This window comes from Callospermophilus lateralis, chromosome X (genome assembly GCF_048772815.1).
Source record: "Callospermophilus lateralis isolate mCalLat2 chromosome X, mCalLat2.hap1, whole genome shotgun sequence".
In the NCBI taxonomy this organism is placed as follows: domain Eukaryota; kingdom Metazoa; phylum Chordata; class Mammalia; order Rodentia; family Sciuridae; genus Callospermophilus; species Callospermophilus lateralis.
In genome coordinates, this window is record NC_135325.1 from 5,612,628 (window position 1) to 5,639,654 (window position 27,027).

Below are 27,027 nucleotides of genomic sequence, written 5' to 3' on the forward strand. Positions count from 1 at the left end.
TACTCAAGAAGGGGATATGTGCATACATATGAACCCACCCTCAAGCTTCTAAAAGAATGACACAATTTTTATTTTAAAACTTTATTTCTGCAAAGCCAATCAAGAAGTGTTGGAAGGAAAAAGTGTAAAAGTTATCCTTGCATATTCAGGAACAGCAAGCACTTAGTTTGAGAAAATGAGGACTTAAAACAGTTGAATCAAAGGCAGTACCCTGCTACTTGTATTTTAAAACAATGGTGATATTCTTTCTTAAGCAACATTCTTTTCTTCCCTAACAGCTACAATATGATACAGTACGCAACAGCTCACTTGAAAGTGCTAGAATCAGAATCAGAAGGTAAAGAACGCCATAAGCCATCCACTTAACATTTCCTACTATACAATGCCTTTTTGGCGCTTGATAAATCAAGCATTCATGTAGCATTACATTCAACAGAAACATTTCTCATACTTTGGGTTTAAGATCCTTGTCCCTCCAGTTCCGATGTTGTGACATCTGACTCTTCGTCATTGTAAATATTTTCAGCCTGGGGATAACAATCAAATAAATTCACAGGTAAAACTCCCCAAGGGTTTCACAAAATCATCAAAAAATAGAATTTAATCTGTCAATTCTAATTTTAGGATTTACTGTCAATGTGTTTTAGTGTTGGAAATTACAGGACACTTTTTTTTATAGTAATCTGTTGATTAGTTCCATTTTTGCGTTTTCCAAAGACTGATAAGGAAAAGGCAGGCCAATATTCTTAATTACCAGTAGGTAATTCCAAAAACACAACTAGCCACTCAGGCATTATTTAATCACTGTTCATGAAAGGTGTTTTCTGAAAGCACTTTTAAGCATCACTTAAAGAGTGATGACCCTGATGTTTTTATGAAAGGCTTGGTTAACAACTCAGCATCTTAGAAATGGCAAATATTTAATACTCCTCATCATAGAGCTTGGTATCATTTGATCACCTCAACATTTCTCTCTGATATCCTTCATGCCCATGACACACAGACACTGCAGACAGCAGTGAGGCCAATGCCAAGACCCCAGTGCACAAAGAATACAGCAACAATGCAAAGCAACAGATGCTTTATGTGTCTGCATCTGCATCTTATACAGACATGCAGAGATTTCTCCTGACCTGACAGGTGTAGCAGACAAAGTCCACTATGGAACCAAGATCACTGTTAAAGCAAAAAAAGTTCTTCAAACTGTTTCCTTCCTATGAGTACATATTTAGGTACAATATGCACCTAAATATATGAAGTATTTCTATTACATTGCATCACTAGGGAAAACAAACATTTCAGCTTACCATTTGCCATATCTGCATGATATTATCCTCAGACACTGAGCAAATGACCCAAGGCTCATTGGGGTTCCAACTGAAGTCCGAAATCTTGGCAGTGTGTCCTCCATGAATGAACTGTTAATAAGAAAAGTGTCATGGTTTCATACCTTCTCCTTTTGATTCTAATACTTAGATTTTAAAATAATTTTTAACAGTCTTTCAACAGAGATGCAGCTCAGTGGTAGAGAGCTTGCCTAGCATGCACAAGGTCCTGGGATCAATCACCAGCACCACTGAATAACGACAACAAAAAACAACACCAGCTTTCCAGTTTGGAAGGGCACTGACCCACAGTTTAGAGGGTAGGCAGTACAGGCCTTATAAGCTATATTTTGCAAACTGGCTCAGCATAGTGTGCATATCTAAAGTTGTAGATGGGATGCTTCACTTCTATGTTCTTTGCCATGTGTCCCCTAAGAACATTTTTCTATATTACCATTTCTATATCATTTCCAGAATGCCATTTTCATACCAAATACAATGAGCATAAATCCAGCATATAGAGTTAGGTGCAAATGTCTAAGGTGATATTTTTCCAGTGTGCCAGGTCACATACTCTTGCCTATACTAGCCCACCTGCCAGAGTCTCCTGATTCTTCTCCGGCTCCCTGTCCTTTAACTACAATAAAGGCATAGCTCTCACCCTTCTCAATCTTCCCGAGGTACACTGAGCCAAAGGAGAGAAACTCTTGGCACTTTCCAACTCCAGGGTCCCTCACAAGGTCCAAACTACAACAGCTTTGCTACAAAATGCTGAAGGGGAACAAAGTCTTATTTCCTTTAAGAGACAACCTTATGGGAAAGCAATGTGCCTTTTATTATTTTTGAAACAAGAGCCACAGGAACCAGTTCTTTGCAATGATAAAAATATAAATACAATGTTTTGAACTGGAAAGTCAGTCTTCCCTGATAAGCTTTTAAATTGACTACTTTGACAATGATATCTCTGTCTGCTGATTAGGTTATATCCAGTGTTACTGTTTTACCTATTCATTTTATCCACATAAGTGAAAGGGTAAAGAGCTTTTCAAAATACTCAAGGGGTACACAGTGAAAATATTTTAAGACCACTGGCTTGGAATATATATAAGAGATACTGTTATATTAAAATTATATTTATGTAATCCATCACTTTTAAGTGCCCCTTGATTCAGGCTTTCTTGAGAAGAGCAAAATCCTAGCAGACTTCTTTAAAAGATCATGAAAAATTGTTGCAGAGTCATAATACACAAAGTAATACACTTTTCTCTCAGTATCAAAAAAAAAAAAAGCTAAAACCTTGAAAAGGTCATGCTAAGTAATCAGTCACAAAAGACCATATTCTGTTTATGTAGCCAAAATTATACCAACAAAAAGCAGATGGGGGACAGGGGAAGAACTGGAAGTTGACAGCTATATTGTTTAATTTCCTCACAGACAAAAAATGTTCTAGAATTGATTTGTGGTGGTGGTTGTACAACTCTGAATATATAAAAAATCAGTGAATAGTATACATTATAGATGTGAATTGTACAGTATGTGAATTATCTCAATAGAGTTGTTACCAAAACAAATAAGTGAAAATTGCTAGACAAAAATAATTGGGAATATTACTCTTTCAAGACAATACTTTAAAAAAAAAGATTTTTCAGAATAAGTCACTGCATATAGAATAAAGCATTTAGATGCTACCCTCAGGCCAGGGAATTTATTTATTGAGAAATACTCTTTTTTATATAGCAGTGGTACAAACACTAAATATACTGGTTCATCTGAGGCTTATTCTGGTGCTTTGCTGATTTCTGCCCAGAATCCCACGGCATGGGGACCAGCTAGTTGAGGAGGAAAAGGGGCTAGGGATATTGGTATAAGTTGGGACTTAGTGAGCATCTTCTGTATGTCAGGCTTACTCTCAAGGGCTTTAACTTTTCAAAGTTGAAGCACAAGTATACCAAAAATTAGTACTGGCTTAAGAGCTAAATAAAACATATGCTACAGAGTGATGAATGATTATCTGCCAAATGACTGGAGGAGAAAAATGTTGAATTCAGAGCAAGGGCAAAGTACCATGGCTAAGTCTGGCAATACGTCATAGGAAAATTTTTCCATACTTTTAGAAAGTATTAAGTATTTCTAACTGGAAAGCAGGGGTATCACCCCTCCCAAAAAACTGTTAGAAAATATACCTTAAACCATTGAGAAATTACTATACACTATTTTACATGAGCTCAAACTGCTATGTCATTGAAATATTCATAAAAACCTACTGGCCTCTATTTACTATTTTCAATAAATGTCAAAGCTCAATGGCTATAACCTCTAGGACTTCCATTTTGAAATCATCTGCAAGAGCAAGAATTTGAAGTTGTGGACTCATTCTTTTTTTTAAATATTTTTTTAAATTGCAGCTGGACACAATACCTTTGTTATTTATTTGTATGTGGTGCTGAGGATTAAACCAACGCCTTGCATGTTCTAGGCGAGCGCTTTACCGTTGAGCCACAATCCCAGCCCCTGAAATTGTGACTCATCCTAGAGATAAATGGATAAAAGACAAATAATCCAATCTGTATCACATTTTGTATAAGAAAGCTAATGCATACCAGGAGTTCTGGAGGCCCATCTTCTGCATCTTCTGCTGATTGTTCTTCTCCAATTTTACTATTAAGAAAGAACATAATGCTTTCATTATTGAAATTTTTTTTAGCATAAATATACATGAAACCAGTATCAGCCCAGAAAATTCATCTTAGAGCATGCACACACTACTCACTCCCTCTCAATTAGGGATTTTATATTAATTTTTGGTGGGAGGGTAGAATGTTTACTTTCGGGAAATAGGTAAGAGCTATTCATAATTGAAGTCGCAGAATGAGGAATTGTTCAAAATAAACTTGACTCTACATTAGAATTAAAAGGTGAAACACGTTTTAAAAATCTACAAGCAAAGAATGCACATTCTTTATGGTCTTAAACCCTTTATTATTCTTTTTGTATGGGGATTGAAGCCAAGGGCGCTTTACCACTGAGTTACATCTCCAGCCCTTTTAATCTATTTTGAGATAGGGCCTTGCTAAGTTGCTGAGGCTGGCTTTGAACTTGCCATCTTCCTTCCCCAGCCTCCCAAGGTGCTAGGATTACAAGCAAGTGCCTGGATGGTCAGAATTCTTAACACCTTTTGCATTCTAGGAGTGAAATACATTACACATCAGTACTTCAGATCTGTCTAAAGATATCAGCAACAAAACATTATGAAACATATAAAATGGTGTAAAAAATGGTACTGGGGATTGAATTCAGGGGCTTGTGCATGCAAGGCAAGTACTCTACCAACTGAGCTATATATCCCCTTTTAAATTTCAATTGTTCTTTTTAGATATGCGTGACAGTAAATTTTGACATATATACATGGAGTTCAGCCTAAATTTCTTAGGAAAGCAACTCTGAAGTCAAGAAACCTTAAAAACTGGAGAAACTATACAATGAGCCCCAAGAGAACATAAGCTCTGACAGCAAGGGTTGTCCCTGTCTCCTTCACAAAGGTTTCCCCAAGTGGTTATACAACCTACATTGGGAGCTTGTATCTGTGGAATGAGTCAATAAAAAGCACAGAAGAGGGGCTGGGGTTGTGGGCTCAGCAGTAGAGTGCTCGTCTGGCATGGGTGGGGCCCTGGGTTCGATCCTCAGTTGTAGTTGTGTCCAACTACAACTAAAATATGAAAAAAAAAAAGCACAGAAGAGCAAAATGGCACAACTGTAAGAACAGCCTTGCTGGTGTACTGTGAAACACAATGAGAAATGATTATCTCTCACCTTTATTCCTTTCTATAGTAAGAGTGTTTTATAAAATTATCTGGATGCACAGGCTGGGATTGTGGCTCAGCAGTAGAGCACTCACCTAGCATATGTAAGGTGCTGGGTTCGATGCTCAGCACCACATAAAAACAATAAAATAAAAGGTACTGTGTCCAACTACAACTAAAAAAAATATTTTAAAAATACCGCTTCATGGCTGATATCAAACATGACTCACAGAAATTTACTTTATCATACGTTGCTGATTTTGCTTCTATTTTATAGACCAGGAAAGTACTTAAAAGTTACTTTGTAACCTGCCACATTAGCACAGTCATGCAGTATCCTGTCACCAGATTCTAAATTACCTTAAATCCCACACATTCAGGCGGCGATCAGTACCACTTGAAGCCAGAATCGTTTCATTATGTGGAGACCAGTGGACCTAACAAATAGATATTTTGAAAATGTATTTAAAGGACACTCTGTTCCTGGTTTTGTGGCTATTGTTCTAATCCACAGTATTTTCCCATCTCATGATGTTTCCACTTCTTGAACTAGAGCTCTTGCATCCTGTCCCAGCCTTTCCTTAGTACTGAGAACACAGCTAGGGGGCCCCATTAAACTTGTTCAGTTCCAGAAGCACCCCAAAAGCCTTAAAACTTTTCAACAAAGTGTATGCTATGGAAATCTCTATGTTAAACCATGTATATAATATTTTTTTACTACTGGACCTGCCATACCAGTACACCTAACTGAAAATCCTTAGATTTCACATTTGTTTTTTGGTACCAGGGATTGAACTCAGGGGCACTTAACCACTGAACCAACTCCCCAGCCCTATTTTGTATTTTATTTAGAGACAGGGTCTCACTGAGTTGCTTAACGCCTCGCTGTTGATGAGGCTGGCTTTGAATCTGAGATCCTCCTATCTCAGCCTCCCAAGCTGCTGGGATTACAGGCATGAACCACTGCACCCAGCAGATTTCACATTTTAAACCAATCCTGCTTGCAAGCCTTTTTCTTCTACTTCTGAACCAAGGGCCTGTAAAAAAATCTCCCAGTTATTTCCCACTTGTGTACATAATTATACAGTGGAATCAAGTGGCTTTGAAAAGAAAAAGTATCTCACGCCCACCATATAAAAGAAAAAAATGAAAACTTTTATGTTACAAAGCATGCAAACATAAAACCTGACAGACAGACACCAAAAAACTATCACATACCTGGAAAATTTCATCCTTATGAGATTCGAAGGTATGGAGTTTTAACTTTAAGTTACGCAGATCCCACAAAGCTACAGTCTAAAAAAATAATAAAGAAGTGAATTCATTTCTGTGCTTTACATAAGACCTTTCAAATATCTGATTAATGTACAGAACAACTGAGTTTTGTAAACACCAAATACACAAAAACTTTAAAACCTTATCCGCAGAGCCGGTTGCTAGAATGAACTCGCTGTAGGGATTGAAGGAGAGGCAGTTGACCTCGGCGGTATGCGCATCCACCAAATGGCTTGGTTTAGAAGTGGTATTGGACCTGGTGTCCCATCTAAAACACAAAGGTATAAGGCATACAGCACCCGAGGAGTATGCTGAGCCTCCCACACCTCTCACACATTCATGCCGGATCCAGTCAAAGCCATTCCACTCTCCTGAGCAAAGACACCATTACATAGAGCTGGCAATCTGGATTTTGACCACACATTCTAAACCTAGAGCTATTATTTCTGGATCTTCTTTTATTAGATTCCTGACTTAATTACTATTTCAAGCACACACAAAGTAAGACCGTAGAGAATAACAATTTGATACCTACAACTGGCCTTGTCAAATTTCAGTATTTTACCGTATTTGTCTCAGTTCATGACAGCAGTTCTTGAGACAAGCAGTATTCTAGGACTGAGGATAGAGATCAATGGTAAAAGCACTTTCCTATCATGTGTGAGTCCTTGGGTTCGAACTCCAGTACTGTGCCCCTCACCAAAAAAATAAAATAAAGGTATTCTAGGTGGTTGAATTCAGCCCTGTGGCCACACCCTCACAGAATCACTCTCTCCTCGGACCTCCAACTGAAGAAATTCTGGGTCCCAATTTTAATATATTTTTGTAGTGCTAATACTACTATAAGCATTTTCTTTCACACTATCTTTCATTTTTAAACAAAAAGCTATTCATTCATATTAAACAGTAAACCTTATTAAAAAGGCAATTATAGACATGTAATTCATTGTATTATCTATTGTACCTCACCTAAAGCTTTAAAAAAAGACCCAAATCAGTCTACCACAATCACTAATGGTCATTCAGATCACCTATCAAGGTCCCACTGAACTTTCCATCTTACATCATAAGCTTCTGATCATCAGCGACAGATCCAAACAATGACTCATGCAGGAGATGCCAGGCCACATCCTCTACAACAGCTGAGTGGCCAGTAAAGATTGCTTTAGCATCCACAATTTTGCCTTCCTTTGGTCCTGCATTTATATCCCACAGGCAGACAGTCTGAGGGAGAAAGGGGGAATGAAAAGCTATAAGACAATGATTCTAAAGGTTAACATCTTATTTAAAAATCTTCACTAAAACCAAAATTTACTTAATATAAAAGTTAGAAATGCACACAAGAGAGAGGTAATAAACAGAAGAGTGTGTTGGTGCAGAATCCATGTGAGTTTGAGTGAAAAGAAACTAGATTTTGGGAGTGGGGGCGCTAAGTATGATAGCAGGCAAGGAATGTACATAGATAGATAGTTTCTATCTATGTACATTCAAGTATTTACAACTCATGGCAATGGCACAACAAATCAGAGCCAGGAACATGGTTCTGTTGAGCAAGAGTGCACATCTTAAAAATTCCTACTGGGATTGGAATATTGAGAATTAAAACTAAAACATGACTCTCAAAAAAAAAAAAAGTTTTTTGGACAAGTTTTTCACTTCATGGCAGAAACAACCATAGGCATCAAGAGTTGTGACAGTGGAGAAGTCATGGGGCCTTCCTCAGGACTTAAAGATCACAAGAGCCCCAAAATTCTGTGTCTTCATGATCAAGGTTTTCTCTTGACATTTCATCACAAAGAGTTAAGAGCAATGTATTCAGTGTTTTTTTTAAAGAATGAAACTTTTTTTAAAAGAGAATTTTATTATTTTATTTTTTAGTTTTCGGCAGACACAACATCTTTGTTTGTATGTGGTGCTGAGGATCGAACCCGGGCCGAACACATGCCAGGCGAGCGCACTACCACTTGAGCCACATCCCCAGCCCCTGTATTCAGTTTTTATAAAAAATATTTTAAGCTATAAGGCAATGATTCACACTTGATGGTTTAAAATAGGAAGCAATTTTGTTTTTTCTTTCTGCAGTGCTGGGGAACTATCACCTCAGCATCTGCTAGGCAAGTACTATCATACCGAGTCCCCAGCCCAAGAAGTAATTCCTTTAAGGTATAATTCTATTGATACTGGTATTGGCTTCATCTCTTTTTCTTTCTTTTTATTGTACTGGGTATTGAACCCAGGGGTGTACTACCTCTGAGCCATGTCTATCCCTTTTGATTTTTTTAGATAAGGTCTTGCACAGTTGCCCAAACTGACCTCCAACTTGTGATTCTCCTCTTAATTCAGCCTCCTGTGTAACTGGGATTACAAGTGTATAATACCTAGCTCTGCAGGCCTTATTGCTATTGCACGCATGCTCTCTCTTTTGGCACTGGGGATTGAACCCAGAGGTGCTTAACCACCAAACCACATCCCCAGCCATTTTTATATATATATTTTTAAGTTTAGAGACAGGATCTCACTGAGTTGTTAAGGGCCTTGTTAAATTGCTGAGACTGGCTTTGAACTCACGATCCTCCTGCTCAGCTTCCCAAGCTACTGAGATTATAGGCGTGAGCCACTGTGCTGGCCCATCCCCAGCCTTTTATAAATTTTTTTATTTACAGACAGAAACTAAGTTGCTCAGGGCCTTACTAAATTGCTGAGGCTGGCCTTGAACTTAAGATCCTCCTTCCTCAGCCTCCAGGGTCTCTGGGATTACTGGTGCATGCCACTGCATCCAGCATCTCATCTTTTAAATTTCATTCTATTTATTTTTTAAGTTTAATTTCATTATCTTTTTAAACTGCTTTTATTGTTTTGGTTTGCAGTGCTGAGACTCATGCATGCTAGGTAATTGCTTTACCACTGTGCTATGCCCCCAATCTCTTAATCCACCTTCTTTTATAAAAGGGTTGCTGTAACAAAGCTGTTTCCCAGTCATAGGTATTTTCCAAGTTAACAAAAACATTTAAAAAAAATTTTTTTTAATTGTAGATGGACACAATATCTTTCTTTATTCATCTTTATGTGGTGCTGAGGATTGAACCCAGTGCCTCATGCATGCAAAGCAAGTGCTCTACCACTGAGATACAACCCAAGCCCCACAAAAACATTTCTTTACATAATACATGTGCCTTAGTATCTGCTGTTACCTAGAGTACTCTAGCATATAATTTATATATACTAAAGAAAAAGGAATGTGTAGAAAGCTCCTGTCATCCACTCCTGCTTCCTACCTCAGAAAGAGCCTGGGAAGCCAGGTGTGGTAACACATGCCTGTAATTCCAGAGACGTGGGAGGCTGAGGCAGGAGGACTGCAAATTCAAAGACAACTTCAGCAACTTAATGAGGCCCTAGGTAATCTGAACCCTGTCATAAAATAAAAACTAGAAAATATTGGGGATGTGGCTCAGTGGTTAAGCAACCCTGAGTTCAATTCCAAACCAAAAAAACCCCCAAAACCAGAAAGAGCCTATGTGACAACTATTATTATTACTAAAAATTATCAGTCCAGTATCTTTAAAAGGCACTAGTTATTAGATTACCGACTTGGCTCACTTTTCCTATTTGGGGAACTGCCCCACATACACTTAAGAGGGAAGCAGTAGAACTTACTTTCAGAAAACTAAGGCAGATTCTTGTTTGTGGCTTTTCTGGAAGAATGTGACACAGGTGCCAGCAGTCCCCCAGGACTTTGAACAGCAATGAAGACACTGTTCTGATGATATGGGTTTGGGGAAATCAACTGCCACTTTCCAAGATAGCAAGAGTGAGATCTTACTGGCATGATTTAGAGTGTGGATCTGGCCTCTCCTCTCTTTCTAAACCTCATTCTCTAGCTATTACAGCAATTCTGTGAGCTACCCTACCCAATGCTCTTTAGATAAATTCCTTTTCTGCTGAAAAAGTCACAGTTGGTTTGGGGTGCATGAAACTAAAAACTCTTGACTTGAGGCAATTCTCTATTTTTGATATTTAAAATAGCTTGAGAAAAATGGTGATCAACAAAAATATAAAGGTCTGACACATGACAGGCCATTCTAGGCACAGGGATGTATTAAGGAAGGTGGCAAAGAACCTGCTCTCCTGAAGCTGACACAAAACACTAAATGTGGCCAAGTTATATGAACTTTGAAAAGCCTCAGAAATTTAACTCTTACTTGGAATCATACCAAATGCATTTTGCTTATTATCAGGGATCCACCAGAAAAGATATGGGGGCTGTTAGTGTTCAGAATGCTATATACATTGATCTGTGATAAACTATCAAGATCACTTTGCATTTGAGTGATACTTTTAATTATTAAAAAGTAGCTTTTATAGCTGGGTGCCGTGGCATACACCTGTAATCTCAGTAACTCTGGAGGCAGGAGGATGGCAAGTCAGAGGCCAGCCTCAGCAACTTAGTGAGATCCTGCCTCAAAATAAGAAATAAAAATGGGATGAGGATGTTGCTCAGTGGTTAAGTACCTCTGGGTTCAATCCCCAGTACCAAAAAAAAAAAAAAAAAAAAAAAGGATTTGAAAACATTTTGTCCAAAAGAGAGATACAAATGGCCAACAAGCATAAGAAAAGATGTTCAATATCATTAGTCATCAGAGAAATGCGAATCAAAACCAAAATGAGATACTACTTCGTATCTACTGGGATGGCTATAAATAAAAAGTATAGGGTCTGGGGATATAGCTCAGTTGGTAAAGTGCTTGCCTCACATGCACAAGGCCCTGGGTTCAATCCCCAGCACCACCACCACCACCAAAAAAAAAAGGTGGGGGGCTGGGGTTGCAGCTCAGTGGTTGAGTGCTTGCCTCACATGCATGAGGTACTGAGTTCAATCCTTGGTACCACATACAAAAATAAATACAGAAAAACAAAAGCCAAGTATTGGCAAGGATGTGGAGAAAGGGGACATTTATATGTTGTTGGTGGAAATATAAAATGGGCAGCAATTCTGGAAAAGTTTGGCAGTTCTTCCAAGTTAAACATAATGTTACCATAAGAACCAGCAATTCCACTCCTGGGTAATTACCCAAGAAAAATGAAAGCACTTCCACACAAAACTGGCACAAAAAAGGTCATATCACTCAAAATAGATCAAACAGGGCTGGGAGACAGAATGGACAATAGTACACACAAAGAAAATTAGTGTCAATGGTGGCACAACTTTTAAATATACTTACATTAATTCCACCCTGTAAATGTCTAATAGAATTTCCATCATAAAGGCCTAGAGGTCCTCTTTTAAAGAATGGGAGATCTTCCCATTTTTCTTCCATTCTAAGGCTAGTTCAAAAGAGCTTTGCAGGGGCTGGGGTTGTGGCTCAGTGGTACAGTGCTTGCCTAGCATGTGTGAGGCATTGGGTTTGATTCTCAGCACCATATATAAATAAATGAATAAATATAGGTCCATCAACATCTAAAAATATTTTTTTAAAAAAGAGCTTTGCAAGGGGCTGGGGATATCAACTTAGTAGTAGAGTAGCATGTGTCAGGGTCTGAGTTTAATCCCCAGGAGTGAAAAAAAGAAAAAAGAACTAGCCAGTGTGTACCCAAGAGTTTGGACCAGCTAGCAAGACACTGTCTGAGTGGTGGTGGATTATGAAGTCCTAAGGCTCATGTCTGAAAACCAATGCTTTAATACCTGGGAAATGTTATACTAAGTGTTGTCTTAGGAAATCTTTTATCTATAAAAAGGTGATCCTTCACCACAGCTCCACCAAAAAAAAATGATCCTTCAGTATAAAGGTGTCTTGTGACACTAATTCTCTGTACATAAGCAGATTAGAAAGAATATATTTCTCACATGGTCATCAGATGCACTTAGGAGATGTCCACTCAAATTTGAATTCCAGGATAGACCATATCCTTCCTTTTGGTGACCTCTTAACCTAAGATCAGGATTACATTCTCCACTTGGGTCTACCAAAAAAAAAAAAAAAAAAAAAAAAAACAAAAAACAACACATTATTATTATCTATTTATTAGAAGTGGTGAGAACAAATTCTTGCTCTTTCGCTCGTGAACCATAATAGCAATTCCATATAAACAAGGACTTGGTCTGACCTGGAATTGCTTTGAAAATTTACTCTCTTGCTTCATATTAAATATTCTATGCAAACCGAGCCTCATGACAGTTAATTAAATGGCTAGTTTCTTACCTGATATGATACTACTCCAACATGAAAATACTGAAAGGTAGTATATCTAGCCCATAAATTTGTGTAGTGGCAACACCCACACCCCACCCCTTGCATCTGAGTCAATTTTTAGAAATAACTTCTAACACAGCAGGTCTGGTTACTCAGTTCTTGAATGTCTCTATGGTACCCTGCAACTATGAATGACCCTTGGCTAAGTCCTGAGAATGTGACCTTTGGAGAGTTCTTTATGTCAATGTGATGAAGTTATGTATACCCAGAGCACTGGGGCATGCTGTAGTGACTTGTCAAGACTTGTAGGACTGTTCAGCAAGAATTCATGATGTATCTGGCTTAACTGCTGGGGTCCTAAATTTTCATTACCATGGCCAGTCACAGAACACGATATGCCTAGACCTCCATTAAAATCCCCAGACTCTGAGGCTCAAAACAGGCTTCCTTGGGCACAGTCATTTAACATATGTTATTGGGGTTTGCTGCTAAGAAAAATCATGTTCTTTGTGGCCCCAGAGAGGAAGGACTCAGAAGCCCTTGATCACTGAACTTCACCTCATGTGTACCTTTTTATTCCTGCCTTGCTCTGGATACTTTGTCATAGTAAACCTTACATGTAAGTATAACTTGCTATTAGGTCCTTTTGGCATATCACCAAACTTAAGGATGGTTACGGGACCTTCAATTTTTAACCTTATAAATACTGTAGAGCATAATACTTTGATCTTAAAAACATTATCATTTTGAATCAAGAAAAATGCTCAAGTAATGGCCTGGCCTTGTTATTACTTACCTGGTTTGGCAGGATGTTTTGTATAGTCAAAAACCAACACATCAGAAGATGGTGTTTTTGTAGCAATGATGTGAGGGTTCTGTGGCATGTAACGAGCACGGTTTACTTCTCCTTCATGATTAATTTTAATTTCACATTCAATTTTTCCGGTTACAGAACCAAAGCCACCAAATTCTAATGTGCATAGAGAGAAATAAACACATATACTTAGGATTAAAACTCACAAGTCTCCGTTTAATCAACCCAACAGATTTTACCATGACAAAATACTATAGTGCAAACTGATGACACAGAGAAAACCCCAAAATTTGCATCTACTTGCTACTTGAATTTATTCTGAAAGTTCATTTGCACTGGAAAATATCACTAGCTGCTTGATGTAAGTTAATTCAGTTCCACCTTGGAATTAAAACTATCCTCTTTCAATTATGAAAACTATATAGTTATTCACAAAAATTTTAAATAACTACATATTAAACAGGCCAACAGTTTTTTAATTCAAATTTAACTCATTTGGAACTGTCAATTCATCAAAACAAAACTGAAATGGAGCAAAATGTCATAGGCACTTATGAATGTCAAAATGTATTTCATATAACAATGCACTAAATCAAAAAAGAAAACAGGAAAGGTTTTACCTGAATGTGAACACTCAATCAATCTAAAGGCAGAAACATTCTCACATCAGAAACCCATGTTGACTAATCCCCACTTGTCCTTAAGACACATACATATATGTATGTATGTATGTGCAGTGCCAAAATTAAAACAAGGGGGTAGGGCTGGGGTTGTGGCTCCATGACAGAGCACTTGCCTAGCATGTATGAGGCAATAGGTTTGATCCTCAGCACCACATAAAAAATAAAGTTAAAAAATATTTTTAAAAAGCATGTAAACTTCTCCATCTAGTACTTAAATAGAACTATAGTGTTATAGTCATGAAAAAGGCCTTGTAAAGTAACAAAACTGCATAAAAAATAAGATAACTTCTGAAAAGTAGCAAGATGTTAGCAGAAAGAATACAAGTAGAGGACATCTAAGTAGATAAAGCATAACAAGAACATTTTCTTTTTTTGTGCTCCTAGATAAAAACTTGAATTCCATGCTGACACTTCAAAAGTTAGCAGGCTTTATATTACAATTTTGTTATTTCTTTCTGACTGGTGTTATTGCTTCTTTGCACATTCTTTTTTAGCTTACCCTGTGTCTTGGGTCAAGGACCACTAACTCAAATGTCTAATGGAATCATGCAGTTAAGAAGCGAGAAAGGGGCTGGGGATGTGGCTCAAGCGGTAGCGCGCTCGCCTGGCATGCGTGCGGCCTGGGTTCGATCCTCAGCACCACGTACAAACAAAGATGTTGTTGTGTCCGCCGATAACTAAAAAATAAATATTAAAAAATATTCTCTCTCTCTTTAAAAAAAAAAAAAGAAGTGAGAAAGGCAGCTGGGTGTGGTTGCGCACGCCCGTAATCCCCCTAACCCTAACCCTAACCCAGGAGGCTGAGACAGGAGGATTCCAAGTTCAAAGCCAACCTCATCTAACGCAAAGTGCTAAGCAACTCAGTGAGACCCTGTCTATAAATATAAGGCAAAACAGAGCCAGGGACGTGGCTCAGTGGGTGAGTGCCTCTGAATTCAATCCCCGGTACCCCAAGGGTTGGGGGGAGTGAGACAGGGGCCTAGGGAAAAAAAACAAAAGGAGTAAGCCATTTCTCAGTTCTAGCCAGTTCTTCTTCTCTCCTTTTTTTTTCCCATTGGCACTGGAGATTGAACCCAGGACTGTTCTGTCCCAGAGCTACATTCCCAGTCCTTGTTTTCACATTTAATTTTGAGACAGGGTCTTGCTAAGTTACACAGGTTGGCCCTGAACTTGCAATCATTCTCTTAGGCTCCCAAGTAGCTGGGATTTCAGGTGTGCATCACTGTGCCTGGCTAGCCAGCTCTTGCTATGAGAATGCTTTATAAACATTGGCTCCTACATCTTAATATCAGCATCTAGTGATTTGTCTCTGAGGCAAACACAGCTTGCTACTTCAGTGGCAACTACTCCAAAGCTCTTCCACCCAGTGGAAGAAATGTCCTTCAACCTTCCTGACTATCCCCTTCTACTTATAGATATGGTGATACATGCCCATAATCCAGCTATTCAGGAAGCTGAGGCACAATTGCTTGAGCCTAGGAGTTTGAAACTCCATTAAGAGAATTCAACGAACCCCATCCCTACCTCCTGTGTCTCTGCTCCAAAGATGTCCCTCCTTCCTGACTTTCAACATCCCATCGCCACGGACTCCAGTGGCTTTAATCTTCCTGCTACAAAGACATTCAGGTCTCCCAATTCTTTTTTCCCCCATTCACTGAGCTACATCCCCAGCTCCCCCCTTTTAAAAAAATTTTGAGATGGGGCCTAAGTTGCTTAAGGCCTCATTAAGTTGCTGAGGTTGGCCTTACATTTGGTGATGCTCCTGTCTCAGACTCTTTAGTCACTGGAATTACAGGTGTGTGCCACCATGCCTGGCTCTCAATTCCTATTTAAAACAACTCTCCTTTAAAAAAATTAGAGCTGGACACATTGGTGCATATCTAGCCAATCAGGGAGCCACTCAGGAGGATCCCGTGAGCTCACATGTTGAAGATCAGCCTGGGCTACAGAGAAGACTGTCTCAAAAATATATACATAAAAATAAAATAAATTTAGGTGTTCAGGTATGTTTTTCTTTTGATACAGAGCTTTGTTTTCCACAACAATAAACATGCTTTAAAAAACTGTCAATAATCATAATATCCATTTAAAAAATAATGATTGAACCCAAGGTTTAACACATGCTAAATCTCTACTCTAAGCTTCACCTACAGACCTTTTATTTTGAGACAAGGTCTCTCTAGGTTACCCAGGCTGGCCTTGGACTTGCAATTCTCTTGTCTTGGCCTCTTGAATAGCTGGAATCACAAGTATGTGCCACCATGCCTGGCTGAGACAAATGATCAAACTGAAAGGCCAGTAAGTATTCCATGGGTAAAAGGTACATTAAAATTTCTGATTTTAGCTGTTTACAAAATAATCCATCAGAGGGTGTAGGAGAATGAATTATAAATTGTGAGACAACCTGGGTAAATCATTCTGGGTAAAAACTTAAAAGAACAAAGTCTTTTAAGTTGACAATGAATATGCCACACAACCCAGCAATTTCAATATACTAGATAATGTAATACTTTATGCTCAATAATAGTCATAAAGCAAATATTTTTAAAATGTTATATCATAAAAAGTCTGAGGCATCGAAGAATTAACCCAACAGGTTTGGTTACTTAGCCATCACACCTGAGGGACACCTCTGAGGGACACAAGGACCATTACTGACCCTTGGCCAACTCCTGGGAACATGGACCTCAGAATGTTCTCTATGTAATTGATAGATTGATGATTTTTTTGGTGTACACCTGGAGCAATGAACCATGATGTACCAGTTTGTCAGGGACACTTTGCACAAATGTCAAGATTGATGATATGCACTTGCTTTCATTACCGGGGTCCTGACCTTTAGTTGTAATGGCTGGTTGCCAGGAGGATATGCGTATGCAACCAGCCCTCCAAGAAAGCCTCAGACCAAGACCTAAATAGCCTTCCTCGGACAGAGATATTCCACACATGTCCCTATAGCTTGCTGCCAAAAAGAAAACATATCCTGTGTGGCCTTGGATGAAACTTGTGCCAGACCTCCTTGAACTCACCAATGCATATCTTGTTCCTGCTGCTTTTGTTCTATATTCTTTACTGTAACAAACTTCAGCAGTAAGTACAATGTGCTATTGAGGTTTCTGAGTACTTCCAGCAAAATTATCAAACTTTAGGTGGTTGTGGGAATATCAAAACAGGGAAGTGTTGTTAAAAACAAAAAAAGTTAGGGGTGAAAGTTACAGTGTGTACCTAGTACAGCTGACCCCTGCGTTAGAACCTCAGCACAAAAATAAATAAATAAATAAATCATTCTTTTAAAAAAAAAAAGGTTATAAGAATCCCAAATTAAACCTGCCACTACAGTGTCTCTCCCCCTACAAAAAGAACATCACTTTTAACTCTTTGGTATATACGCCTGATTTTTTCCCCTACGCATATCAACACATTACTTTCATCAACATAGTATAATTACACATAGCAGTTATTCATTTTATTATCATAGATAACATTCCATACCAGTGTATGTAAATTTTTCTTACTCTTATTAATTGCTGAATATTATTTCAAACATACCATAATGTGTTTAACCAATTTCCCACAAACCAATATCTGGCTTGCTAGGTTGTATAGGATAAAGTCATATAAATTACAATGCTGAGACAAAATCTGATAGTATAAATTTTTAATAGCATGTTTTGAAAGAGGCACAACTCTCTTTGACAACAATATTAGAATATGTTATACCTACCACCCTTGTCACTGTCACAATGGGAAGCATCAAATTGTGCATCATCATTTGGAATATGAACTCGAGCCACCACCAGATGATTCTGCTCATCAGACGTATGAGTGCCCAACACTAGCCAATGAAGGGCATAATCTTTTCCTTCCGGTCTGTTCAAGAAAGAGAATTAATCACACTAATCCTACAGGAAATCTTCAGTTGCTAAGAAATTCAGTCTAGTTCCCACAAAACACATTAAAATTTCTTTAATGAACATACACTGAACATCCACTAAGTACTTCCTTCCCCCCTACATCAACTTTACAATCCCCACATTTGCAAATGTAAAGAAACAGTCTTTTATTTATTTATTTGGGTCCTGGGGATTAAGCATAGGACTCAGGGGCACTCAACCACTGAGCCACATCCCCAGCCCCATTTTTTTGTATTTTATTTAGAGACAGGATCTACACTGAGTTGTTTAGTGCCTTGCTTTTTGCTGAGACTGGCTTTGAATTCAAGATCCTCCTGTCTCAGCCTCCCTATCAGGCATGCGCCACCATACCTAGCAAGAAATAGTCTAAGCACAACAAGCAGAGGACTTGTTTCTTTTTTCCTTATTTTGAGACAGGGTCTCCATAAGATGTTTAGGGACTGGCTAAAATTGCTAAGGCTGGCCTCAAACTTGCAACCCTCCTGCCTTAGCCTCCCAAGTTGCTGGGACCACAGGCTTGCACCACGGCACTGGGCTTGCTTCTTTTTTAAAGAGTCATCCTTCTCTTCCTCAAATGTCAAGGTGAATACCACCTTTTTTTAGAGCATCATTCTGGGGAAGGCAGTTTCAACTCAGTAAACAACAATAAATATCTACATAGTAGTCCATCACTGATCCCCATACTCCTATATCCTGATTTCCTGCCTATAGTCCTATTTTAATGTACTAAATGTTTCTGATTTCTGAATAACAAGGCAGAACAGAAAAAATAAAGTGTTGAGTCAGTAAAACTGGGTGTAAATCCTGAGTCACACTAAAATTAGCAACATACAACTGCTTTCTTCACCTAAAAAATAGGTTATAAATGCAAATGGTATGATGTCAAAAAACCCTCATTTGTGTTTATGATGCCTATAGTTCTATCAATTTTACCTAGAGGTTTTTGTTATCTTGTTCTATGGAAACTTACCTTAAAGATGAAGAACTTGCCAGTGCCCCTTGGCACCTTGGTCTAAGCAGTGATTTTTCCATTGGTATCTACCAATAATACATTTCCATTTGTATTATCTAGAACAGCAACTTTCAACGGTTCTAGGCCCCAATACTAGAAAAGCCAGTTACTGTCTGTAATTTCAGTTGTACAAGGAAACAGTTTTTAAAAAAAAGTTTGGATATTACATCTAGGCCTGTAAGTTAGTAATAGGTTAAGATGATGTGGCTTATGGTAAAAAAAAAAAAACAAAAAAACACACACAACACCAAAAACAAAAGAGGTAGCCATGGCTAAGCAATACCAATCTGTTTGGGAGGATGGGTTGCAAACAACCTGGAACTTAGTTGATGCATGCACAGTAGGCCAACAAAGGCAATTAATTCCATCTTAGATAGTCATTATGTGTGTGGGGGGGATGGTAATGTGCATAAGCCCGAAAATCAGGCTCTAAACAAAGTACTTTAGGAGGACTTGGACAAAATGAAGCCTTTACAAGGAATGTCAGTTTAAAATGAAAGGGAGATATAGAACTCCTAAGAAACATTTGAAAATAAATAGGAATGTTTGACAGGAGGCACCACAAAGCAATGTTAGGGCTGACATAAATGACTTATTGGGTGAGGAGAGAAAATAACAAAAGTTATTTTAAGCAGGAAAACTAAGACCAACAGGTAAGTGTCAGCTAGATAGGCTAGTTTATCATGGGACCTATGGAGCACTGTCTCAAGTGGACTGAAGGATTTTAAAAGATTCCACTTTACTCAATTATTCTAGTTTCTCCTGACTTATAAGTAATTTTTCTTTTTACTACAAACCTTTTCACCTCTATTATTAAAACACAGCTTACCTTCCTAAAATCATCAAAATGATATGATTTTTCTTTAATACTGGACATACCTTAAAGGTTTGCAGAAGCATTAATGGTAAAAGATCTTATCTATCTTCAGTACTAGAATCCTTTGACCCAGTAACTGCCACTAGAAAATTCACCCAATAATCAGAAAAATGTGCTCTTTTAAAAGATTATTCTCAGCAGCACTGTTTGAGAAGCAAAAGACTGAAAACAACCTACACACCCATCAATAAGGAACTAGTGACAAAAGCTACATCCATAAATAGAATTCTTGGTGCCCTTAAGAAGAAGGGAGTAGCCGGGTGCTTTGGCCCATGCCTATAATCCCAGCAGCTCTGGAGGCTGAGGCAGGCAGATTGTGATTTCAAAGCCAGCCTCAGCAAAAGCAAGGTGCTAAGCAACTCGAAATAAAATACAAGACAGGGCTGGGGATCTGGCTCAGTGGTTGAGTGCCTCTCTGAGTTCAATCCCCAGTACCCCACCTCACAAAAAAAGATAAAGGGAGTATAGCTGGGCATGGTGGCACTCGCCTGTAATTCCAGCAGCTCACGAGGCTGAGGCAGTATGATCACAAATTCAAAGCCGGCCTCAGCAACTTAGGGAGACCCTGTCTCAAAATAAAACATAAAAAGGGCTGGGGATGTAGCACAATGATTAAGTGCCCCTGGTTCAATCTCCAGTACCAAAAAAAAAAAAAAAAAAAAGGCTGGGGGGGGACAGATTAATAGCTAAGCATGTTGATAGGGAAAAGTCTCTTCAATATTCACTCTAAGACGACAAGCAAACAACTTGCTATCATTTAAAAAAAAAAAAGTATAAGAGCTGGGCTTGGGAGGCTGAGACTGAGGAATTCCGAATTCAAAGCCAGCCTCAGCAAAAGCAAGGTGTTAGGCAACTCAGTGAGACCCTGTCTCTAAATAAAATACAAAACAGGGCTGAGGATGTGGCTCAGTAGTAGAGTGCTCCCGAGTTCAATCTCAGGTACCAAAAACAACTGTCAGAAAAATTATCTTCAGCTCCACGTATATAAAATACAAATCAATCTCACGTTCAGCTTTGATCCCACCCAGGGTATCTCATTAAATATATATGCAAATATTCCAAAATAAAATATTTTTGGTTCCAAGCATTTCAGATAAAGTTTGAAAAGATAATGCAGGCCAAGTATTCTTTAAGTACAACATATTTTAGGTCACATTTAAAAAACTTCAGTAAAGGGCTGGGATTGTGGCTCAGTGGTAGAGTGCTCGTCTAGCACGTGCGAGGCCCTGGGTTCAATCCTCAGCACCACATAAAAATAAATAAATAAAACAAAGGTATTGTGTCCAACTACTTCTAAAAAAATGTTAAAAAAAAAGACTTTAAAAAAACTTCAGTAAACACCTTTCACTGAAATTCAAGTAGTTATTTCAACTCTTACAAATTATTTTTGAACAGGAAGGGGTGGGAGAATCAATAGTCACCACTTAATGTTCCTATGCTGTGGAAGGCACTTTAACATGCAAGATTTTATTTGATTACTTCTAGTGTAGGCAGTCAGTACTATCAATACCTCTACTTACAGACCGGACAACTCACAGATAGACTGAACAACTTGCCCTAGTTCACAAAGGAAATAAGTAGGGGCAGAATTCAAACCCAGGTGTCTGACTTCAAAGCCCCTGTTTATGGTACAATAGGTCAAAAAGATAAAAAAAAAAAAAAAGATAAATCAAGTTGCTAGCAAATTTTAAATCTACTTAACAGGACGATAAAAAGAGGCAAACACACAAACTTCCAAACCAGAACCTGAATACTCTTGAGTATCAGATACTCAGCCCCCCCACAACTCTTCAGGTCTGGGGATTGAACTCAGGGGTGCTCTGTCACTGAACTACATCTCCAGCTCTTTTCTTTTTTTTTTTTGAGATAGGATCTCACTAAATTGCTGGCCTGGGGAGTTGGAATCCTCCTGCCTCCATCTCCCAGGTAGCTAGGATTACAAGCCTACACCACTGCAATGGACTTTAATCTATTTTTAAATCTGTTCTAAAGTAGCTGTAAAGCCAGGCATAGTGGAGCTGGCCTGTAATCTCAGCAGCTTGGGAGGCTGAGGCAGGAGGATCCAAAGTTCAAAGCTAGTCTCAGGAACCTAGCAAGGCCCTAAGCAACTTAGGAAGACCCTGTCTCAAAATTAAAAAACGTAAAAAGGGATTACAATGTGACTCAGTGGTTAAGCACACCTGAATTCAATCCCTGGTACCCCAAGGGGAAAAAGAAAAAAGAGCAAGCAAGCAAACAAGCAGTTGTAAAAGTCAATGCTCAGTGCTAGGGGTATAGCTCAGCTGCAGAGCATGGCATGCACAAGGCCCAGGGTATGATGCCCAACACCAAAATATCAGTGCCTAGAAGTTTCCATTATTTAGTTCAAGACTCTTCCCACATTTGCACATGTACATTTAGATTTTTCAAAACTCCAATGGAAGCCCATCTGTACGTAAATCAACATTTGCATATGGAATCTGGCCATTATAAGAGTAATTTCATATAAAATTAGCTTACTCTTATTTTTATAACTTGCCGTAAAATCCTCTTTTGAATTAGAGTCTGATTTAATCCTCATTAAATTATAGGTTCACAATATGCAAACCAATAATATCTCCCCACCCCAGCATTGGGGATAGAATCCAGGGCCTCCCACATGCTAGGCCAGCACTCTATCACTGAGCCACACCCCCAATGCCAAATTCAATACTTTTTTTTTGTACTGGCCCTTTACCACTGAGCTACAGTCCAGCCCTTTGTTTTTTATTTTGATCCAGGGTCTAGCTAAATTGTTTAGGCTGGCCTCAAGCTTTTAGTCTTCTCAGGCCTCAGAGTTGCTGGGATAACAGGGGTGTGCCACCACACCCCGCAATTCAATACACTTTTAAAGGTATGTGTCCAAGTTCCTACTAGAAAAGTTGCAAGTCTATGAGAAAGGTAGTCAAATACTGGCATTGCCTCAATTCTGGAGCCAACCGGTTTGGATTGGTTAAGCCCAGAGTGTAAACTGGAGGTTTTTAGGTTCAGATGTGTAAAACAAGGTTTGTAAACCAAGGTTTGTAAGCCTGAGCAACCACTTAACTAGCTGTAAGTTTTGGGGTATGGTACTTAACAGCCTGGCGTGGTGGCGCATGCCTGTAATCCCAGCAGCTGCGGAGGCAGCCTCAGCCATGTAGCGAGGAGCTAGGCAACTCAGGGAGACCCTGTCTCTAATAAAATACAAAACAGGGCTAGGGATGTGGCTCAGAGTGCCCCTGCCCTGAGTTCAATTCCAGGTAAACCCGGCCCAAGAAAAATGTACATACACCATAATACTGTTATGCAGATTAAACCCAAATAACAGAACATAAAATTTATCTGGTCCAGTTCTAAGAGCTCAATAAAATTCACCAATTCTTAAACTCTTTCATGCTATAAACCAATGACACATTCTCTTTTGGTTAATTGCTGTCAATTTTTTTCCCTTTACCAATTAAAATGTATTCACCTTAGGTGTCATTTACACTTGTGTTTATTTTGCAAAAATTTAGAAAGCCATATGCTTGTAATTTGGGCACTTTATGCTATTTTTCCCCATAGCTCACATGCCAAGCAAGCGCTCTACCACTGAGCTACACCCCTAACCCTTTTCATTACATATGCTATTTTTCAATAATTTTAAAGAAATGCATTGGGAGATGCTGATCACTGAAGTCTAAGTAATGTCAACCATATTCAGATGTTCCTCAACAGGTTCTCTCCCATTACCACACCACACTTTTATGCTAGAAATAATCTAATAAATCACAGAGTTTTGAAAATAAAAACCACTTGCCACCTTATCCAAGGGTATGCTTATGTTCTATGTATAAAATGCCCAAACTAGTAAATTCAAAAGGACAGTTAAATTTATGCAAAACAAAAGTTGCCAGAAACCCTTACTTAGTCACTTCAGGAAGCCACTGAACCGTAAGACTAGGCCACTGAAGAGCATGGGTCATAACCAGGTCATACAGAAACGGTGTATTCTTCTTCCAGATTTTATATTCTTCATTGATGACACGCTCCTCCACAGTATCTTCAAACACTGAAATTTGGAGAAAGCCCACACGATTAAGTGGCTGAGGGATGGAAGTCAAATCCATACACAAATACTAGAGGTCACCTAGAGATGGCCACACCTTATCTTCTTCCTTTTACCTATAATGTGAACACGAACAACTAACTGCTCTTTCACAATGTGGAGAGAATAATAACCAGGAAGCTCATTTTTTTCCACTTTCGAGATCAATACGTACGGCATACACCAAATTGGGTCATTAATTGCACGGACTGCGAGATTGTTTAGCATGTTGCAGCTGTTCACACCTGTTCTAAGATGACGACCTGTATGTACAGGGGGCTCCACAACCCACTCGGAAGGACAAATCCACGTGTAGCAGAAACCCATAGGCCCGCTTCCTGGATCCCCCTCCAGGGGAGGCCCCAGCTCACACAACGCCATCTCTGGCAGCCATAGGCCGGCGGACTCCACAACCCCCCGGATAAGGGCCGCGACCCCAAGACGGACTACGAGCACGCGCGGAAGGAGCCGCCGCGCTCGCTTCCCAGCGGTGACCGCCTCCGCCCCGAGGCCCAGAGCGCCGAAGGGAGCGAAGCCGGGGGGGGGGGGGGGGGGGGGGCGGAAAGAGGGGGGCCTAGTCTTCGTCCCCGTGCCCGGCTCCGGAAGTGCTCGGAGCCCTCCGTATGGCGGCCCCGTCCCGCGCAGGCCCCTCGAGGCGCGCGCCCAGTCTCGCGCCCGGCCCCGCCCCCTGCTCCTCACGCCAATTCGCGCCTTTCGCCGGCGCGTGCAGCGGCCTCTCGCGCCCGCCGCCCCCCGCAGCCACGGCGCGCGCCGCCCCGCAGGGCCTCTTACTCTCTTTACTCGCCATCTTGAGTCGGGTCGTTCGCCCCTCGTTGCCTCCTCGGACTCCTCTCGCTAGCCAAGAGCAACCCGATTGCTGGCGCTCCTGCTTTTCCCAGGCGCGTCACGCACTCCTAGCTCTGGAAGCCTGAGCTCCGTCTTGCTGCCTGGGTGCTCCCCAGACGCTGCGTCCCTCTCTCCCGCCTCTTCCCCGCTCGCGGGTATCGAGGTCTGAGGCGCTCTTCTCTCTCTCTCCAAACTTGGAACGAGACTTTTCAACCCGCGCCTCCCAGCCCGCCCAGGCAGCTGAGCGCAGGCGCATCCGCCCTGGGAAAAATGAGAGGCGGTGGAGAGGCGGGCCTGGGAGCCAACGGCTGGGCCGCCTCCACCAATGGTGTGCGGCGGGCGGGTTTCACGCGTCATTCAGAGGTGGGCTTTCGGAGGTAGGTGGGGCGCTCCGCGGCAGGAAGTTGGCGAGGCGCAGGCGCGAAGACTCGCCCGGCGCTCCCAGGGCCGGTCGCGGGGGCGGGTGGGGGCGCGCGGGGGTGGGGCGAACGGAGGCGCGGCAGGCCGGCTGTGCGGGGGCCGCTATCCCTGGGCTGGCGAGCCCTGGGGCCCGCGGGGCGTGGTTGCTCGAAGCAGCAACAGCAGCGGTGGGATTGGGAGCGGGCAGGGAGGCTGCAGCCGCTTAGCCAAGCAAAATCTCAAAGCAAGAGAGGAAAATGGTTCCTATTCTCGAGAGATTACTGTGCCCTCAAAATCTTCCCCATAATCACGGACGTGCAATTCTCTGCACCCCGCAAATGTTCCCATCCGGACGACCAGCCTTTCCTGGGGCCGGGTCAGGCCAAGGCCATGTTTGTCTGAGGCAAAGGGGACCTTTTGCAGAGGCCTTGGGCGTTTTCTGCCTTTGGTCGCCTGGCCGCCCTCTTAGGCTCAATGTGAGGCCTATGATAGTACAGGCCTCCAGGCCGCTGATAGCCTGAAGCTGACTTAAATTACATTTTCATTTGTTCTCACGTTTGGACCTTAAAATGTTGGTTTGCGGCCTTTTGGCTTCAGGGATTTTGCTCCTGCACTGGTGTTCCCGTCGGCCAGGGCCCTGGTCCCTGCTGAGTCATTGTTGTCACCTGCAAGGGTTCCAGGGCGAGCCCACCCCAAGCTGGAAAGAACAAGGTTGGGCTGACCCGGACGGTTTACCTGAGTCCGCTCAGCCCAGAAGCTTAGCTCCTGAGGGGCGGGGTGGGGGGAGGTGGGGAGAAAGGGGGCAGCAAGGCCAAAAGGGGAATAGAAGAAATTGAGGGTCAGACCAAACAGGATGAGGTGGTGGGAGGCGGCCGAGGTGTCTACGTGGAAAGGGAGCCGCAGTCTGCATCCAGGCTCCCCTTGGAAAAGCACCCCCGGAACATTTGCTGCCTTGATACTTTTCCAAGTGCCTTCATACTCTTTAAAAGCAGCTGTGCAGATGCCGCTATGATGCCCACTTTTGTGATCGGGGAAACAAACCTAGACCTTTTCCTAGTTTGTGGCACAGCTAGTAACGTTCCCTAACAAAGAAACCTTACTGTCTTGTGTCTCTGGTTTCCCCTTCAATACAATTCATTATTCTAATGCCCTCCCTCCATGTTAGGTCCTGGAATCCTGTTAGTGACTAACGCTGAGGGGGTGGCTGGAGAGGGAAAATAGTTACAAGGGTGTTTCAGCATACAGTTCTCATATTCTAGAACACTGGTTGCCAAACTTTTTGTAAAAGGTACTGAATAGGAAATATTTTAGGTTTGGGGGGCAACTAATTGATTCCGCTGTGTTATAGCGCAAAGGCAGCCATAGACAATGTGAAAAACCTGGCCCTGTTCCAGGAAAAGTATAGACACTGAAATTTGAGCTTCATATACTTTTCACGGATCACAAAATATTCTCTTGATTTTTTTCAACCACTCAAAAATGTACAAATCATTCTCAGCTCGAGGACCATACAAAAGCATGTGGGTTAAATTTGGCCGAAATTCTGCAGTTTGTCCACCTTGTTCTAGAATAATTGTCCTACAGTTCTGCTTCAAAGAGAACTTCATGTGCTCAGCAAGAGAAGACTTGGGAGATGATTTCCTGTCTCCCTTTAATATAGTTTACTCATTTCTGATAGGTACACATGATTTCCAAAACATATTAAACGTTTAAAGGACTGAGAAGAAAGAAATCTTTCCAGACAATATGGCTTTAAATTCTCTATATTGTCTACCTCACTTAGGGCCAAAGAATAAAGTATGCATGGAGT

General features: G+C 40.6%; 1 protein-coding gene and 1 non-coding gene across 2 annotated transcripts; one reads left to right on the forward strand and one right to left on the reverse strand.

Annotated features, from left to right (window-relative positions):
* Positions 1-65: 65 nt before the first annotated feature.
* Positions 66-25,070, reverse strand: Rbbp7 (RB binding protein 7, chromatin remodeling factor). Its single transcript, XM_077106398.1, has 12 exons — positions 24,765-25,070; positions 23,792-23,936; positions 17,810-17,955; positions 13,385-13,558; positions 12,243-12,358; positions 7,464-7,624; positions 6,542-6,668; positions 6,344-6,421; positions 5,486-5,562; positions 3,926-3,983; positions 1,308-1,418; positions 66-527 (listed from the first exon to the last, which is right to left on the reverse strand). Exons 1-12 carry the CDS (start codon positions 24,778-24,780, stop codon positions 459-461), a joined length of 1,278 nt encoding a protein of 425 aa, XP_076962513.1. The 5' UTR covers positions 24,781-25,070; the 3' UTR covers positions 66-458.
* On the forward strand, positions 11,116-11,188 carry Trnav-cac (transfer RNA valine (anticodon CAC)). Its single transcript has one exon. It is a non-coding gene; the product is annotated as a tRNA-Val (tRNA).
* Positions 25,071-27,027: the final 1,957 nt, after the last annotated feature.

Coding starts and splice junctions, on each gene's coding strand:
- Rbbp7 (XM_077106398.1), bottom strand. Junction 6,422..6,541: donor CAACCGGCTCTGCGGATAAG/GTTTTAAAGTTT, acceptor TTATTTTTTTAG/ACTGTAGCTTTGTGGGATCT. Junction 528..1,307: donor TCATGCAGATATGGCAAATG/GTAAGCTGAAAT, acceptor TGTTATCCCCAG/GCTGAAAATATTTACAATGA.